Raw genomic sequence first — 14598 nt, forward strand, 5'->3', positions numbered from 1 at the left:
CAACACAGATGACACGAATAATCAAAATATTTTATTTTTTAGTGCATTAAACAGGGAACAACCCATAGCAATATTCTGTGATGAATTTCAGCTCAACTTCCTGGCCCCAAATTTTGTATTTCAAAATTCTCCTTTCATACTGAACCTCTTCTCTAAAGCTTGACATAATTAGCTCATTTATAGGTCTTCCTGTGCGGATGCTATCGTCCGCTAACGTTATCAGATCTTTGCTCACAAATAATAAGGGATTATCATATACTCTCAAGCCACCGAGCTTGAACAAAGACGACCACGTGTAGGAGTTTTCTTTAGTCTTGTTAATAGCCCACAAACTTATAGTATAGTTATCCTCTTGTCGCGGGTGGGAAGCAAAACAAACATGATTGTCAAAAATCATTAGTGATTGGAAATCAGATCTGTACCTTTCTCTGATGGGAAGGATTTGGAATTGTTGTGTTTTTAAGGATAAGATGAGGATGTTTTTCGCAACCTGGAATTCATCCGTAGTGAAATTAATCCAGAAAATATCACCATGTAAGACAACATATCTGGGACCAATCTTTCCAATATCACCGCCCAATGCGAATGTCGATGTCCACTTAGCCTCAGCGGAAGAATATATTCTATAGTAAAGGAACTTGTTAGGAAGGTTTTTTTTGAAAGCATGACAAACGACATAATGAATACTGTTTGGAAGGTATGCAAATGCAAACACATTGATTGCCATATGATGAGTAAACTGCTTTAGCTGTGGAATTTGTTTCATTGATCGGGATAGCATGTTCCAAACCACAAGTACCACCTTTTGCTCCAACGTTGAATATTTAGCACATATGCTCCCGTTGTGTTCTCCAATGATATCAAAGTTTCCATAGTTGGGTTGGTATGGCAGTAAGGGGATGGATAAAATGTTACCTGTGGTAGGAGTTAACCTAATTATTCTGATGTTTTGTGCGGTCCAATGAGGAAAGAAAATTTGTATCAATATTGATTTTTCTCTTGTTGAACAGGTTACGTACTGCCGCCACAAAAATGCCTCACCTGTGAGTTCTTCTTTCCATTCATGTGACAACATTCTGCATCTACCAATTGTAGCAGGATCACACCTGGAAATTATATCCAATATGAGATCTTTTGGAAGCGTTGGTTGTGAGATGCAAGGAGTGGTAACTTGATTATTCATCTACTTGTTGAACAAAAAAACATTGAAGGTAGGTTGATTTGTGAGGTTATAGTTACAGGAAATAGTATTCTTAGAAGGAAGTTTGTTTGGATCGAGTGTGTATGGTTGCTCTCCTTGGCAGCAACTAAATTTTATCAATGTGTTATGATTGTATATTTTTTGTTGTGATTTTCGATAGTGATTGGCCACATATTTGCTCTATGTTGGTTTAAGAAACATAAGGAGGGGTATAACTAAGAATACAAAAAATTTGTGCAAATAGAAAGGATTGCTTGGGCATGCAACCAAGTTGCTATCCTACGTATATTGACATGATGGCATCGATATTAGAGTTTTTGCACTGCGCAAGCAACTATAGCATCTCTAAAATTGTAGGTGTTGCATCATTACCTACATTAGAGGTTCTTGGGATGGTAGCATGTACATAGGGATAATAGAATTATTATTAGTTTTTTTATCTTTTCACCACTAACAAAAAGCTAATTAGCAAAGAGGTGATTAAGTGTTTTTGGAAAATTTCTTTATCTATATAATAATATGGAATATGGATGGCACACGGTGATAATTTTAACATTTCAATGATAATTTTAATATTTTAATCTATACTACTACTTTTCATAGTATATATAATCATATATTAATATATAACTTTAATTACACACACTACTTTTCATAGTATATATATATTCATATATTAATATATAATTTTAATTACACACACACACACATATATATATTAATATTCTTAATTATCTACAATTTTATATTTATTTTTGATATATAATTTTGATGCATAATATAAATAAAAAATTTATAATTGATCCATAGGTGTCAATATGAAATTGATATTTTTAAATATTTTAAAAATATATAAGTTATAATTTATTGATATAACGGTATAGATTATGTTCTATTTATCTGGGCCAGGTCGTAAGCTTTGCGTGAGTCGACCTTTACCTTAAGAGATAGGCTCGATTATTAATGAGTTGAGCCTTGAGCCAATCTCAATTTGTGTGAGTCGAGCTTCAGTCTGTTCAACCTCATTTCAGCTTGGCTCAATTCCAGCCCTAGCAATTATGAAAACTTCAAAAATATTTCTGGGGGGGGGGCCAAAATTGTAACATAGAAAAAACAAAAAAATATTGATATAAAAATAAAATTTAAATAAATAACTGCTTTTAAGTTTGTAACTAAGATGATAATAAAAGCATAATTTTATACAAATTTTTTTTTGAAAAGCTTTAAAATCGTACTTTTCGAATACTGCATGGTTTAAAATATTCAATTATTCAATAAGAACTAAATTTTTTTAGTTAGAACGATAAATACTAAAAATTACAATTCTTATTGTATTGTGAATATTTTTTTTTTAAATTTAACTCAAAAACTAACACAGCGTAAAATAGTACCAAATTAATTAAATATAAAAGCACTATTAAAATTTTTAAAATTTATATGAAAAAATATAATAAAATTATTTACAACCTAGTTTGGAAGTTTAAAACTTTAAAAGTTGTAAATTATAAAAATGTTCCATTAGTTTACACTAATAAAATGACAGCAATAGTTAAATAATATTATAATATTTTGTGTAAAAAATAAAATAAAACCAATGAGACATAAAATACCATTAAATAAATAAACTAATTATTATAATGATTATGATGATGAGTTTTATTGAAGCAATTAATTTATAAAGGACTATTTTAGTAACTGCATTAGTCCAACGAAATTGAAGAAAAATAGTAAGAGAGCTCATTTTTTTAATCAACTTGAAGAAAAGATAAATAGTCCATTAATCAACAAATTTTGCTAAAAAAAAAGAAGTCAAAACGGATGAGTTTAAGACTTAAACACAATATACTTCATATAGTGTATAAAGTTTTGACCAAATGAATTCTAATTATATTCTATATAATTTTGTTCCGAAAGATTTTATAAAAGCTCTGGGGGCAACAACCCCATTTATTTTGAATAGAATAGTTTTCACCATCACACAATTTTGACTTTATAATACACTTTTTTCTATTTTTTTAGTACCTCCATTTTAATAAGTGAATAATTTAAGTCATTATATACTTTGTTCATGCTAGCATAATAGTCGGAATACATATAATAGTAGCTCTTAATTTTTATAGACTACTCTTTAGCTTTACTACTCTTAATGGCAACCAACACACTTACACTTCATGGAATAGAATTTCATTGGAATATTAAAATACACACAAAAAGACTTAAATTACATAGCATTGAACTTAAACTTAGTATATAACATTGGAAATAATTAAAACTGGGAAAACACTAATGTCTTTGCATCATAAGCGACATGTGAGTTAAATAAGATCTTGCCACGGTCTTTTAAATAGTAGTTGCTACATTTAATAATACACTTCACATTGTACCATCTAACACATCTAGCCTAAAACCACAAGTGATCACACTGGAAAGCATCCTTGTGAATAAACGTGCGTTGATATAAGTTGTACATGTCCCAGATAGAATGGAGCATTGAGTATCTTCTTATGTTGACTTAGTGGATCAAATCTTAAAAACATGAATTGGGATGTTTCTGGACGGCGCATAAGTGCATTTCTCTCTCTGTGGGTTTTCTTTAACAAAATAAGTTCTTCTTCATGAATCAAAACAGGGTTTTCTAGGCTTCCTATGCCAGTGAATGTGAAAATCTTTTCCCATGCATAGTGAATTCCATTTTTAAGAATTCTGAACATATTTATTTCATACCCATCACGAGTATCTCTATTGGAAACCATGCAAAGAGAATCTTGATATATCAAGAGCCGATGATCATGTGACACTATATGATGTGGTATTGGTATAGTAAAAAAACTCTTGTTTGCAATGGAAAATGAAACAATATAGGAAGGATATGTTGAGTCATGCATGGACCAACTCAACCAAAAGGCAACTCCATCACTGGTCACACAATTTTGATCTAAGTTCTTTACATACTTGGGACAAGGAATAACATATTGCCAATCGGAGCTTTCAGCACAAAACATGGTTAGCCAAGAATCCTGATCGCCTAAATTCCTTTTAAATATATGAACTATTGCATACTTAGAAGACCCAGGATAGTATAGAAAGGCATACGTGAATGTGCACATAGTGCAAAAGTGTTGAGTAGGATCACGTATACTGCGTAATGTATTAGCAGCAGGATTCCATATTAATATTTGAGGTGCTTTACCTGTAGAGGAGAAACGCATACATACATTGCCGTTTGCGGTGCCAATTATTCGAAACCAACCTCCAGGATTTATTGTTACAGGCAATGCAAGCTGCATGGCTTCCCCTGTTGTAGCATCCATCTTCATGATCCAATCAGGCCTTTGATTGAAAGGTCCAAGAGTAAAATGAAGATAGATGAACTGGCCTCTTGCTTTCCACTTTGAGTGTGTCTCTTGCAAAAATGGAATCGCATTCAATTTGTCCCTCCAGTAGTGATTTGTAGCTCTGCATGCAACCAATGTTTTCGGATCACTCTTGAGAAAAATGTCAAAGATTAATTCTTCAGGAAGAGTTAAAGGGTAGGCTTTTGTGGGAGCTATGTCACTCATGCTTCCCTTTAGTTGAACAGATGAGCAGGTTAAGGTTTTTAGTGGAGATGAAAAAGTTGTGCATAAGGGTAGTGTGGTGGTAGTGCCTATTTATTACAAAACATGGAAGCTAAATCAAGAAACATTTTTCTTTTTTTGTTCGGACAATAACAATCAAATTGTTCAAAGAAGTGACATGACTTATGTAATGAAGCATGCAACCAGGGCTTTAGTATTTGGCATATAACCGGTTTGCACATAACTATTACATAAATTTTGGCTAGGAATAAATCACATGGGGCCTAAAGGATATTTTATACTATCCCATTTCTAACCTTGCCATTATGTTTAACTTGTTCTCTTTATTGGAACTTATTGATAAATCATACAAAAGTTTAGAAGATGCCATTCTACTTGTCGTCTTATTTTTTTGATCCGGAACCAAATGTTAGTTTAGTTTCTTTAAGTTGAGGAATTAATTCTTCTTAGCTCCATCATATATGGGCACCTTTATCTATGCTAGTTGATGTGTATTGTTAAGGTTTGAAAATATTTTTTTAATACATAGTTGCATGCTTTATTGTTTTATCTTTCACTACTTTTAGATAGTTCTCTTAAATGTAGCATTAGCCTTCATTCAAATTGGCAACCTGACAAATATGTGATAGATGTAAAATGAAACAGTAGATGATGCAAACTTCAAGTTAAATAGTGAAGGTGGCAAAAAGCAAATAAAGAAGCTAACTTTTATAACTTAAAAAAATAAATGATGATATAAACAACCATCTTCACCGATTAGACAATTTAAGAATTATTTTTTTATAATACTTAATTGCAAAAAATAATTAGCTGCAATTTTAGCAATTTTTTTTGATATATTTTAATTTATCTCTATTAATTCATTTTGTTATAATAATCATTACCATTGACTATATACTTAAGAGAATTTTAGATGATATGATAATGAATTTGTCGCTGCATAGTGCATAATGAAGAATTTAAAATTTTTTTATAGTATATATAATTATATATTATATTCCTGAATGACTTAATAATTCCTACAAAAATAGTAAATAATATTTAAAAAATTTAATAAATCTAGATTATAAATAATGGTATCATATCTTACAAAAATTCTACTTCTTATTTTGATATTAAGCTAACATCTATTAAGTTTTAAGTATACTAAAGGCAATGTAAGAAAGATTGAAATGACAGGAGGAAATCTTTCATATCTATCTCCATTTAATTCTTTGTCTTGAACTACTCCACAATAAGTAAGAAAAGATTTAGAAATGACCTGAAGCAATATTTCATGTCCCATCTTCATTTAATTTTTTATTTTGAACCACTTGATAATAATTAGTGAGTGCAGTGTAAAAAGAGGCAAACTAATAAATATACATATAAGTAAAAGTAGATACTTAAGTAATAATTACACCTAGCCTCTAATATCTTGAGAAAGTCAACACCCATTTAGCATAGTTCATTAGCAATCAAGTAGGATGGACATAAACCAACATTAAATGTAATAACTTTTGGTAATACACTAACAACACGGTGCTTTAACATGCAAAGTATTATCCTGTTTGTGATAATGCTAGGGGTGCATGCATAGCAATATTATTTTAGTTTTGTCAAACATTTTTTAATATTATTAGGATTGTGTGTGTGTATGATAAAATCGTTTATTTCCTTTCTTCGAAGAACTCTTTGATTATGATAGTAAATGTTAGGACAATTTTATGTAAACAATATTATTTTTTACTTTTTTTATTCCAAACAACTTCATTAAGATTGATTTTGAATGCTATGTTTGGTGTGACTAATATTTTTTTTTTCATTTATCCAAAGTTGTTTCATAACATAATCAAACTCTCTTGAGTCATTCAAAGCTGCCCTTTAAGATTTGATATTTTTAATATAACTTGCTCATCAAATACGGTATACAATTGGAAACTATTTGGCAAACTTTCACTATGTGTTGTGTCTTTCTAAGAGAAAGAAATCGAACATTTTCTTTTCAAACCCATCGAAGTATATAATCATAAAAACACAGCATAATAAATAAAATACTTTGCACCAACTCAAATACAAACCCTTACAACACAAATAAGGCAGATGAACTTAAAAATAAAGGATAAATACTACAAACGAACCAACAATGCCATGCATGGTGTTCGTTGTACAATGCAAGTCGAACCAATATATGACATTGGTGGTAACACTCATACACACTAAACAAACCACAATAAGCAAAGACATAGTTTTCCACTAAAACCAACTCTAAATAGCACACAACCCTTAAAGCTTTAAACCCTAAGTCCTAGGAAGCATAGTTTGGAGCAACGCATGGCTATTACAACTTTCTAGGTAATCCATCACACAGGAAATAAAGTTTCTTCATATGCATGGATAGATTTAATCTTAACATAATTATCATAAAAAACCCGATGAAGCCTCTTTCTTGTGCCTTCAATGGGGTTATATCGAACCATAAAAAACTGAGAGTACGCAATGACTTGAGCCCCAACCAGTTGTAGGTGCCTCTCCATAACTTGGATAACATCATGATCAACCATGACAGCTGGCACGTACAAAGTACCTATTCCATTATATGTAAATAGTTGTGACCAGTTAACACCTCCATGGGTGTCACTTACTTGCCATATAACTGAGTTGTATGAATAGATTGTGTGATTATTTGATGCCAAACATAGACATCCATCTCTAACCAAAAGGCAACCACAATGAGACGTAGCTTGAGGAGGGACGTAAATTTGGCCAAAAGTCAATGTCATCAATGAAAAAGATACAATGTATGGTTGATCATTGTCTTCACGGTCAGCAAGCCAATACACAACACCACTGGCTGCAACATATGAATGATCCAACCGTTGCACATACGAAGGACATGCAATTCTAACATGCCAATTCCTAGTGAAACTTGTATACATAGTTAAAGTGTAAGCAGTGCTTTCGGGTTCATCTTTAAATACATGCAAAATTGCATAATGAACACTGTTAGGAAAGTGAGCAAAGGCATAAGTGAAAGCACCCTCACAATAACCACCTTGCAAAGGATCATCTAGTACCCGAGGGATTTGAAAAACTGGATTCCAAATCACCAAGTGGCTTCTCCTTCCAAGGGAGGAGTAACGGATACAGAAGATTCCCATCTCGACTCCAATGAGCTGAAACCAACCGTGTTGGGTTAAAAGAAAAGGCAAGTTGAGGTAGCCGGTTTCCCCGGTAACGGCATCAATCTTCATTATCCAATCCACCGAGGTGATCACAGGAGATGCAAACCCAAAGTGAATGAATAGTGAGCAGCCACGCCTTTTCCATATCCTTGAGATTTGACTGAGAAATTCAAATGAAGTTACCCTTTGCCTCCAATAACGGCAAGTAGCACTGAAACTGACAATGGTTTGAGCGTCACATAAATAGAGGATCTCACTTATAATCTCATCAGGGAGTTGTGGAACCTCAACTTCTGTTGGAGGTATATCACTCATACTTAGGATTACAAAGTGTAAAATAGAGTACTTGACAAACTCCAAACAATATGTTGTGGTGACCAATGCTTGTTGAAGTCCATTTATAGAATGTTAATATGTCTTTGAAAGCACAACTACCTTCTTCAGATGCAATAAATTTCACAAGTTTTAGGTCTTGCATGGTTTAGCTAACATTAAGTGCAAAATGACCTTGTAAGATACTAAATAGTGAAAGAGTTGGGATGGATAAATAAAGCTGAGCTTTTAAGGAGCAAGATTTAAATTACTATATTAATTATTAACGATAAAATCGTATTTTAGAGATTTTTTTACGTAATTCTACCAAAAGGCTTTAGAAATGTAAGTAGATGATAATTACAAATTTGGGTAAAGTATATTTTTTGCCTCTGAAATTTGTTTAAAATTCAAGAAATATTCTAAATTTTACTTTGTTTCACCTTTATCCAAAAAATTTTTAAATTTGAATCAAATATATCGTTGATAGGAAAATTGTATAAAAGATAATTTACTAAATATTAATCATTAAATTACTATATAATTTAAACCAATTATATATTTAAAAAATAGGAGTATAATTAAAATTTTTACACATTGTTCATAACTTGCAAATGATGTGACTATACTATTAATTTTATTTCGATAAAATGTCTCTTTGGTAAACACTTGAACACCACGTTTATGAAAATCATTATCCTCATTCCTGTCATTATTATTATTATTATTATTCAAAGCTGTGTTATGTCCAACAATCTATATATTATAGGAGAACAAAACTATAAATAAAGAATTGTAAAATTATGTAAAAAATTACTCACAAAGAGTACATTTAATTGAAAGTGAAAACTTATCCTGAGACAAAATTAAAACAAAATAAACCTTCGATGACTATTTTTAAAACTTTTAACTATTATTGAAAGACAAAAATGTATTTATTCTACAAATTTATTTAATCTTTGCAAAATGACCTTGTAAAATACTAAATAGTGAAAGAGTTGGGATGGATAAATAAAGTCGAGCTTTTAAGGAGCAAGACTCAAATTACCATATTAATTGTTAACGATAAATTGTATTTTCAAAATTTTTTTGACAAAATTCTTCCAAAAGGCTTTAGAATTGTAAGTAGATGATAATTACAAATTTGGATAAAGTATATTTTTTTTTCTCTGAAATTCGTTTAAAATTTTAGGAATACTCTAAGTTTTAGTTTGTTTCACCTTTATCCTTAAAGTTTTTAAATTTGAATCAAATATATCGTTGACAATAAAATTGTATAAAAGATAATTTACTCAAATATTAATCATTAAAGTATTATATAATCTCAACCAATAATATATTTAAAAAATAGGAGTATAATTAAAATATTTAATAATTTTTCATAACTTGCATATGATGTGATTATATTATTATTTTGATTTCGATCAAATGTCCCTTTGGTAAGCATTTGAACACCATGTTTATAAAAATCATTAACTTATTTAATTTCTGTCAAAAATATTATTATTATTATTATTATTATTATTATTATTATTATTATTATTATTATTATTATTATTATTCTTCACAGCTGTGTTATGCCCAATAATTTATATAGTATAGGAGAACAAAACTATAAATAAAGAATTGTAAAATTGTGTAAAAAATTATTCAGGAAGAGTACATTTAATTCAAAGGAAAAACTTATCCTAAGACAAAATTGAAACAAAATAAACCTTGATGACTATTTTTGAAACTTTTTAACTATTATTGAAAGACGAAAAATGTATCAATTCAACAAATTTATTTAATCTTATCTTTGTTATTTATTTAATTATGTCCAATATATAATTAGAGAATTTTTTTAAAAAATAACTGTTGATATTGATATAAATAATATTTAAAATAGCTCTGATAACTGATAACTAAGATAAAAAAATATATTGTATAACATAATTTACTCAAATATTAATCACTAAATATTATATAATCTCAATCAATTATATATTTAAAAATAGGAGTATAATTAAAACTTCTAATTATTTTTCATAACTTGCATATGATGTGATTATATTACTATTTTCAAATAACTAATATTTATAAAAAATGACGATAATTCTATCAAATTCTTAAAGTGGCTATGTTTAGGGTATGCGATCAAAAACAAAAGTTAATCCAACATTATTCAATAGGTTTTTAAATTAGGATTTATGTCATCTGTTATAAATCTATGGTGTTATTAAGAAGTTGGTGCAATTAATAGAATGGATGGAACCACATCAATCACTAAGACAATACCAACTCTGTGACTTTGCTATTTAGAAGCCATACAATCTACATGACTACATGTTTTCTTTTAAAGCAAACATTAATGGTTGACAATGACATTTACTTTTCTTTTGGGGTATTATTAACTCTAAGTAGTAAAACAATAGATACCTATAAACTGTACTTGGTGTGCATAAAGTATCTGTGTTAACAAATGAGCCTCATTTAAAATATGAAATGTGAAATGATGGCTTCCATCAGAGCATTAATCAACAGGTTACTTTACTAACTATGGTTGATTCTCAATTGTTAAAAGAGTCACTCCCCATTATAAGATAGTTTCGAACCCGAGCTGGATCGGCTGGCTGATAAAAAACTGAACAGAAATATGTTGAACCGGAAATTAACGTGAATCTCCTGATCCGGGGGGTTTATTAAGGATTACGGTTCGAATACCCCCCCCTCATAAGAGCCCGTTTTATAGGTTAGGAAAAAAAATACAAAAAAATAAAATAAAACAAATGACAACCCAAAACCCGCAACCCACTCCCACCCCTCTTAGCCTCTACTCTCTGAAAATGCAGAGACTTTCAAAAGAAACGTAGCCACCCACAGCCACCACCCATAGCCACCGCAGGCCACACAGCCCACATAGTTGTGATCACCGAGCCCTTCTCTTCCTTGTCTATCTGTCGCCCTCTTTGACTCTGTCGCTGCCTCGCTGCTCCTCGCTTGGGTCGTCGTTAATGATTTTCTGCTCCTCGCCGTGGGTCGTCGTCGCCGTGTCTCCAATCCTCGTCGTGTGTCGTCGCGGGTTCTACCTTCATCTTTTGCGTCGTTTCTGCTTCTGACCCCCGTCGCGTGTCTGCTACTCCCTCCTCGCCGGCATCGTTTCTGGTTGTCCAATTCACACCGTATCTCACCGTCGTTGCTTCTGTTCTGCGTGTGGTGTTTCGCAGTTGCAGTTTATCACGATGGCCAAAGTTTTCAAATGTTAAACCCTCAGGTCTAAAGTCTCAGAGTAACTCTCTCGGACTCGACTCTTCTAAAATTTGAACTTTATTCTCAATCTGCATGTGGTGTCTTTTTTATGATTCTGATTGTTCAGATATTAATTTCTTGATTCTTTATTTGAATTCTTTCTGTTGATGAGTTTTAAATTCAATTGTTCAATTTATTAATCCTGCCTTCAGATGTTGATGCTGATTTATCTAATTTTGGATTGGTGATTCCAGTAGCTGATTTCCTGATTCTAAAATGTTGATGATGATATGGTGCATGCCTCATTGCATTCTGATGGACTGCTGAATTTTCGTAATTATGAGATATTTATGGTTTGATTCTGATTGCTTAGCTGCACTGTGATTATGCTTTTTTCTTTATATTTTGTTGTTGATTAATTGTAAGTTTTAAATCATAAAATGTTGACTGGTTGCTGAACTGATTAGGCATAAGTATGGCACTGGATGAATTTGTTGAAGGTACAAATAAAGATAGCAAAGATAAAAAATAAAAAGCCAAGAAGACTGAGATTGGTTGTTAAGATTAGTGTTCTCAACTTGGTTATTCATCTGCATAATAATTTTGAAGTACATGTGTAAATAGCTTCTAATGAGATTGGTTATTAAGCTTTATTTGGTAGCAATGTGTTAGCAATGTATAATGGGGAGTACACGTGTCAAGTGTTAGCAAGAAGACTGTTTTGCTATTCTACTTTTAAGTTTGGTTTGTTAAGATTAGTGTTCTCAACTTGGTTATCGATCTGCATAATAATTTTGAAGTACATGTATAAATAGCTATGACTAATCAGGTAAAGAGAGAGATTTAGATCATTGATTTTGTATGGATCTTTTTTTCTTACACTAATAATAAAGAGTATATCAGATTTTTTCGTTCTGTTCTCTTCTAAGATTCCTTGTTGGTCTTTGTTCTTCAAGCTATTTCATTCTTCTTCATTCAGCTTGGCTCTTGGTACAATTGAAATGTTGAATTGGTTATAAGTTGCTGAAATAGTTTGATTGCATTTGGATTGGTTTTTGGATCAGTTCTAAATTAGCTAATGAATTGCTCAATCATTCCGCAGATATAATTGTTGTTGACTACTATTAGGTTTTCAGATTTTCACTATTTTATATTATTTACATGTTGTGAAACTCATAGGACCAACAACAATAAGAAAAACCATAAAACATGAGTGCTTACATAGGAGAGTATGGGTGGGGCGGGTTCATGATGGGTTTTCAGGCGGGTTGAATTATTTTTTGGCTAGACTGACCGATGACCAGATAAAGGAAACGTGCTTATCACTGTCACCAAAGAATTTAACATAACAAAATTTGGTTTTCTCATTTCTTAACTAATGACAGATTTATGCATGTTTTAAATATCATTTAATTAAGTATTTAAATAAATATTCTCATTAAAAGAAAAGATAAAATATTTAATTACTATTTTAGTCCATGTACTTATTATTTTTTTTTTCCAAAAATAGTAATTTAGTAATAATATACATTGAATGATTTTTTTTGGTTAAATTAAATTCAGCAAAATATTATATAACCATAACTTGTAATTGGGAAGAAAAAAATAATAAGTTTAAATGAAAACAAAATAGAATGACATATTAATTATAAATGGATAAAAATAACCACATCAAAATCATATGTATATTGATGGATAGATAAAAAAAATAAAAGCGGGACATAAGAAACACAATCCTTTTTTTGCTTTTGAATGTATAATGAAAATGGACACAAAGTTTGCTAGTAAGAGGTGGGTGAGTAGTGATTAGATAATTTAGAGACTTCAAACTCTTGATTGGTTTGTAGTTAGGGTCTTAATGTCATGGCAGGTGACTATTTGTTGTATGGATAGTTTGTTTAGATGTCCGATGTAACAGTATTTTGTTGGTTATTTTAGTTTATGTTATTTTTCTGTATCAGTTTATCTTTGGGGATGTACATTGTCAACTGATCTTGCTCATGGTCTTTTGGCTTTGATGAGTTGAACTTATCGGAAAAAAAAACATGAAAATAACTTGATAGTATATTTTGTGTTCAAGTTTTCATTTTATGAAGTTGTTTAATTGTTTGAATTTTTTAGTTGATGACTGAAAAATGGTTGAGAGGAGCGTACTAAATACTTAATTGATGTTTTTGTTTAATGTTGGATGAATTTTATTTTTCTTAATGTTTAATTTGACATGAGTAGTAATGGAACTTGATTAGTGAATTATTACTAATTTTAGTTTATCTTCTGAGAGATTTAAAGGAATTTTATTACTAATATTAGGCATGTATGGGGAGATCAATTTTGCAAAATAAATCTCTATTGTTAAAGCAAATCATTTTAATAAACATAAATAAAGAGAGTACTTTCGTTTTAGTCATGGCCTAACAGGCCCCGCCTCGAAACCATATTTTTTCCTCATTTCCAAACTCAACTTTTATGTTGTTTTAAGCAAAGCAAAGGCCTATTTAGCGAGTTTAGTGCCAGGTCTAATCCGTGGTTGTGCCTATCAGCCGAGGCCCAAACTTCGTCCAGAAGGAAACGGAAATAAAACTTCTAAACTACATCCTTTGCAGATTATGTTACACCATGTGAACGGTGAACCCGGTACTCCACTCGCTGCCATAGAAGCATCACTTGGTTCCTTGCTTCATTTCGGAAACCCTAAACCTACCAACTTCAACTTGTTAACCCAAAGACCGTACCAGAAGAGAAAACAAGCGTAGGCATGGCTATTTCTGCTTCCAGGAGTACATTAACAGGTAAAAAACTTCAACCACATACTTTCATGACTCTATATTTTCATTGCATACTATGAGACACATGCATGTGTCTCCTTAAAAATCAGAGCTTTATACTTCAAAGTGGGTACTTGTGTGAGAAATTTTTTATTATTTTGATTCTATTATGGTTAAATTAAAAGACGTACTTACACGAACATAGTCGTTCAAAACTGAATGGGTGATGTTCCTAAAATGCATATTTTTGTGAAAGTTATTACTAAAAAGTAATCTAACATTGTTTCCTTTGTTAAACAGAATTTATGAACAAGATATTCCTTCAGATGTATATAGCTTATCAGTGTGTC

General features: G+C 31.1%; 1 protein-coding gene across 1 annotated transcript; it reads right to left on the reverse strand.

Annotated features, from left to right (window-relative positions):
• Positions 1-7121: 7121 nt before the first annotated feature.
• LOC112769427 (putative F-box protein At3g25460) lies at positions 7122-8258 on the reverse strand. The gene has a single exon (XM_025813947.1). It carries the CDS (start codon positions 8256-8258, stop codon positions 7122-7124), a length of 1137 nt encoding a protein of 378 aa, XP_025669732.1.
• Between the last annotated feature and the right edge of the window lie 6340 nt (positions 8259-14598).

The sequence above is a fragment of the Arachis hypogaea genome, chromosome 18, assembly GCF_003086295.3.
Source record: "Arachis hypogaea cultivar Tifrunner chromosome 18, arahy.Tifrunner.gnm2.J5K5, whole genome shotgun sequence".
Lineage (NCBI taxonomy): Eukaryota > Viridiplantae > Streptophyta > Magnoliopsida > Fabales > Fabaceae > Arachis > Arachis hypogaea.